Genomic DNA, 4,637 nt, shown 5'->3' on the forward strand with positions numbered 1-4,637 from the left:
AGGACATGTATGAGGACAGCAGGACATGTATGAGGACAGCAGGACATTGTACACTGGTACAGGACATGTATGAGGACAGCATGACATGTATGAGGACAGCAGGACATGTATGAGGACAGCAGGACAGTGGTGATATGTGCTGTAGGAGTGACATATTGCTTCAAGGTAGCGGTGGGAGTGCATCAAGGATCAGCTCTAAGCCCCTTCTTGTTTGCTCTGGTGATGGACTGACTAACTGATGAGGTCAGGCAGGAATCCCCGTGGACTACTGGGCTTTTTCCATAGCTCCTCTTCAGCCTGGTTCGGCTCAGTTCAACTCTACTTGGTCTGGTACACACCGTGTTTCCATTATACTTTTAGTACCGGTTCCAGTGGGCGGGGTTCAAATTGACGTCACTCGCCTTACTTGCTGGTGGCGGTAATACCTTGGAAACAGGTTTCAGTACAGGGTGAGAATTTATTTTGAAGTTTCTGATAAATTAAAAAGAATACAGATTATTAAAATGATAGAATTAAACTATATATATAGCCTGCAGAGCACGCAAGGCCAGCCCAGAGCCCGAGCCGGCAGCACGGAGGCTCTTCCGTGGTGACCAGCAGAGGAGCCGGGGAGAAGATGCCCTGCACGGCCTAAGCAGGCTCTGAAGCTCTGGTGGAGAGGACCGGGGAGACCGGCAGAGCTCGTCTAGCTTGCTCTGAATTTTGTCCTCGGTCTACAAGCACAAAAAACACCTGCACTTCAGCATTAGACCACGGTGTTGTCATTACTGTTTTTAAAATCTTAAAAATAGATCCAGCTGCTGCTCAGAGTTCTGAGTAATTGCCAATGGTGGATCGAATGTATTGAAAACTTTCTGAAAGATCCAGTGACTCCTCCCTCTGACCAATCAGTGACTGACGGTGTTCTGACATCACATTTTGTGCCGGCTTGGCTCACTTGGTCCCCTTGAGAAGAAGGGACAAAAAAAGGGTGGTCTGGTTCAGTGAAAAAATGACAGTGGGAAAGCACTCAAAACTGTACTGAACAGAGCTGAACCAGGCTGAAGAGGAGCCGTGGAAAAGGCCCGTATGACGTTTGCAGATGACATTGTGATCTGTGTTGAGAACAGGGAACAGGTGGAAGAGAACTTGGAGAGGTGCAGGTATGCACTTGAAAGAAGAGGAATGAAAGTCAGCCGTAGTAAGACAGAGTCCATGTGTGTGAATGAGAGGGAGGAGGTGGAACAGTGAGGCTTCAAGGAGCAGAGGTCACAAAGGTGCAGGACTTCAAGGACTTAGGGTCCACTGTCCAGGAAAATGGGGAGTGTGGTAAAGAGGTGAAGAAGAGAGTCCAGGCAGGATGGAGTGATGGAGAAAAGTTTCAGGAGTGATTTGTGACAAAAAGGGTGTCAGCAAAGGTCAAAGGAAAAGTTTACAAGACAGTGGTGAGAGCAGCTCTGTTGTCTGGTCTGGAGACAGAGACATGGACAAAAAGACAGGAGACAGAACTGGAGGTGACAGAAATGAAGATGTTGAGGTTCTCCTTAGGAGAGACAAGGATGGAGAAGATAAGGAATGAGTTTTTTTCTTGCTTGCTCTTGGTGAAGGCAGACGCTTCCTCCTCCGCTCCGTCCCTGCTTTGCTCTTTGTCTTGTGAACCTTTTTCAGAGACCCTTTTTGCAAACTTTCCGAATCGTAAATGTGGATTTGTTCAGCTGGTCTCTCAATGTAATTGATCAAATTTTCTCATCAAGAAGACAGGGTGAAGGAGAGCCCTCTTACCTCAACGGAAACATAATTGCATTTAGGATAACTTGATTCAGCTTTTTAGAGTTGGTGGAAATCTGGATTATCAAGAAATTTGGAAACGTCAGCAGCTGTTTAAGCTGTGTGGAATGTGTGTGCCGGGCTTGGCAACACTCAAGACTCTGTGCAACTATCTGTGGACCTGTATCAGAGCTGAGCAGGCATAACTTTCTGGCAGTGTTCACAGATGGTTGAAAGGAATAGATCTTAGAGAAGTTGTAAGCCTGACTTGGGTGTAAGTAATCACAGTTCGGCTGTTTAGAGTCGCCATGAGATGTACCAGTGAGACTAAAGGCAGACGCGGAAATTAACGAGCTCAGCCTGACCCAAAACATTGTTAAAATCTGAATCTGGCTCTGGCCTTGGAAGGCTGACTATCTTAATTTTTTCTAGGATGTTATGGAAACAAGATGCTCTGCTCCCCTCCCCATCTCCTCCCCAAGGACATGGACCTGTGTGAGAGCTCAACTGAGCTGGCTGATAAACAAACACCTCTTAACAGGACTATGGCTTGGAGGGGGGGGGGGGGGGGGGACTCTGGACTGTGCTACGACTTCCTCTCAAACTCATGCCTTCACCGGCCTCCTTCACCGGCCTCCCTCATTGCCTCCCCGGTGCAGCAATCTAAGAGATGCGAAGGCGCCAAAGGGCTGCGTCGCTCACCTGGCGGCCATGCTGGGACCCCCTACCCACTCCACACGCATATGTACTATATCTATTTATGTTGCTTTTTCTGTGCTGAAGTAGTTTTTTGTGATCTTACACCGTGCCCTGTGTGTCTAGGACACGGTGTGTTTGTTCCCTCTGAAGTCCACGACCTTATCTAAAGTTAGAGAGGCCAGACTGAGATGGTTTGGACATGTCCAGAGGAGAGACAATGGTTTGGACATGTCCAGAGGAGAGACAATGGTTTGGACATGTTCAGAAGAGGGACAGTGGTTTGGACATGTCCAGAGGAGGGACAGTGGTTTGGATATGTCCAGAGGAGGGACAATGGTTTGGACATGTCCAAAGGAGGGACAATGGTTTGGACATGTCCAGAAGAGGGACAGTGGGTATATTGGTAGAAGGATGTTAGAAATGCAGCTGCAGGAAAAAGACAAAGAGGAGACATATGGATGCAGTTAGAGAGGACATGGATGTAGTTGGAGTGAGGACAGAGTGAGGACAGAGGACACAGAGGACAGAGTGAGATGGAGGAGGAGGATTTGCTGTGGAGACTCCTGAAGAGGGAACAGTTGAAAGAAGAAGAAGTTTGTAGTATTTGTATGTTCTGAGATAACTGTTTCTCTGCAGGCCCTACTCTCTGCAGCCTGACGATGACATCATATCCTTCTTCAATGACTTCAGCGATCACTTAGCAGAGGAGGCGCTGTGGGAACTCTCCCTCAAGATCCGCCCAAGGAACACTCCACGAACCAATCAAAGATGAGCTGTGGTGAAACAGCAGCCAGTCAGGAAGCAGCAAGGGACCGCTTCAGTGGAACTCTTTCAAACCCGAACAATGATGGTCTGTGCTAACCTGAACTGAAGTGATCCCAGTGTAGACTGGTGCAGGAAAGCTCAGAGCCAGTTGGGCTAGCCAGGTGTTCATGTGGCCTCCTCCCCTGGTCAGATGAGCTCCTGGTGCAGCGTCAGTATTTGTTTCACCTGGTTCCAAATTGAAATCTAATCAGTTTCATTTAGTTTGATGCTTCACTCAGCTGCATTAAAAGTTCCTCCTCTTCCTCTCTCCCATGAACCTTAAAGACAACATGAAGCACAAACTGCTCTCAGACAGCAATCGTCCAGAACTTTGTCCAAATCATCACTGGATGTACACCTTCAGCTGATTAACTTTTGGTGTCAGCTCGGCTCAAGATGGCTGCCACAGCTAAGTGACCACAGAAATCACTGAAAATCTCTTTAACATAATTATTTGTTTTGTTCGATCACATGATGGGGCTGAACTTTAGGACATTTCTGTCAAGTTGGAGCGCTGACCAGATGTTGGAATCGGACCTTTAGGGTGCTCCCCCAGTGTTGACAACGGCTCTTGGCTTGAACAACACGGTAGCCATTGCCGTCACAAGCATTGATAATGTGGGGGGCCACACTGGTGGGGGGTCTGGGGGTCCTTCCCCAGAAAATTTTGAATAAATGCCATTTCCTGCATTCTGGTGTATTTTAACCGGTTGTTAAACATCTACGTTTACCTACATAAGTAAACACTTGATTCAGTAACTATTTTAGGGAGCAACAAGAAGTAGCGCTAAGCTAGCATCGTGCAATACAGACGCGCTAGCTAAGATGCTGCAGAAGCAGCGCTCTGCTTTACATTAGCGCTTTGTACAAAATCAGTTTAGTGTTAACTAATCATAATAAAGACTAAACTTATACAACCAGAAGCTGCAACATATGTATCTACATATAGAACACACAAAACAAAGCACAACTTCAAGCGTTAACCGGTAATTTAACCATTAAGCACTGGGCAACGTAATTATGAGAGAAAATGGAGGATTTACCTGCAGTTACCTTCGTTCAGACAAACGTGGTACTTCCTGTTTATCACTGTTCGATTCAGCTGATCATGAGGTCGGCCGCAGGGCTTGATCGACTTTACTTCTTTCCACTCAGTTTAGGTTTTGTAAATAGAATAAACTGTGTTCCTCCTTCTAAAGCAGGGCTCTTCAGCTAAACTGCTCAGGGGCCACAGTTACTGAGAGCCAGCAGCTCAGGGGCCACAGTTATCGAGAGTCAACAGCTCAGGGGCCACAGTTACTGAGAGTCAACAGCTCAGGGGCCACAGTTACTGAGAGCCAGCAGCTCAGGGGCCACAGTTACTGAGAGCCAGCAGCTCAGGGGCCACA

General features: G+C 47.3%; 1 protein-coding gene across 1 annotated transcript in view; it reads left to right on the forward strand.

The window, feature by feature from the left end:
* LOC119413739 (rap guanine nucleotide exchange factor 1-like) overlaps positions 1 to 3,217 on the forward strand; it is a 39,032-nt gene extending 35,815 nt beyond the window's left edge. Inside the window, exon 23 of the mRNA XM_037680794.1 lies at positions 3,082 to 3,217. Coding sequence (XP_037536722.1) covers positions 3,082 to 3,217 — 136 coding nt within the window. The remainder of the gene's footprint in view (positions 1 to 3,081) is intronic.
* Positions 3,218 to 4,637: the final 1,420 nt, after the last annotated feature.

The sequence above is a fragment of the Nematolebias whitei genome, chromosome 8 (assembly GCF_014905685.2).
Source record: "Nematolebias whitei isolate Nwh7 chromosome 8, NemWhi1, whole genome shotgun sequence".
In the NCBI taxonomy this organism is placed as follows: domain Eukaryota; kingdom Metazoa; phylum Chordata; class Actinopteri; order Cyprinodontiformes; family Rivulidae; genus Nematolebias; species Nematolebias whitei.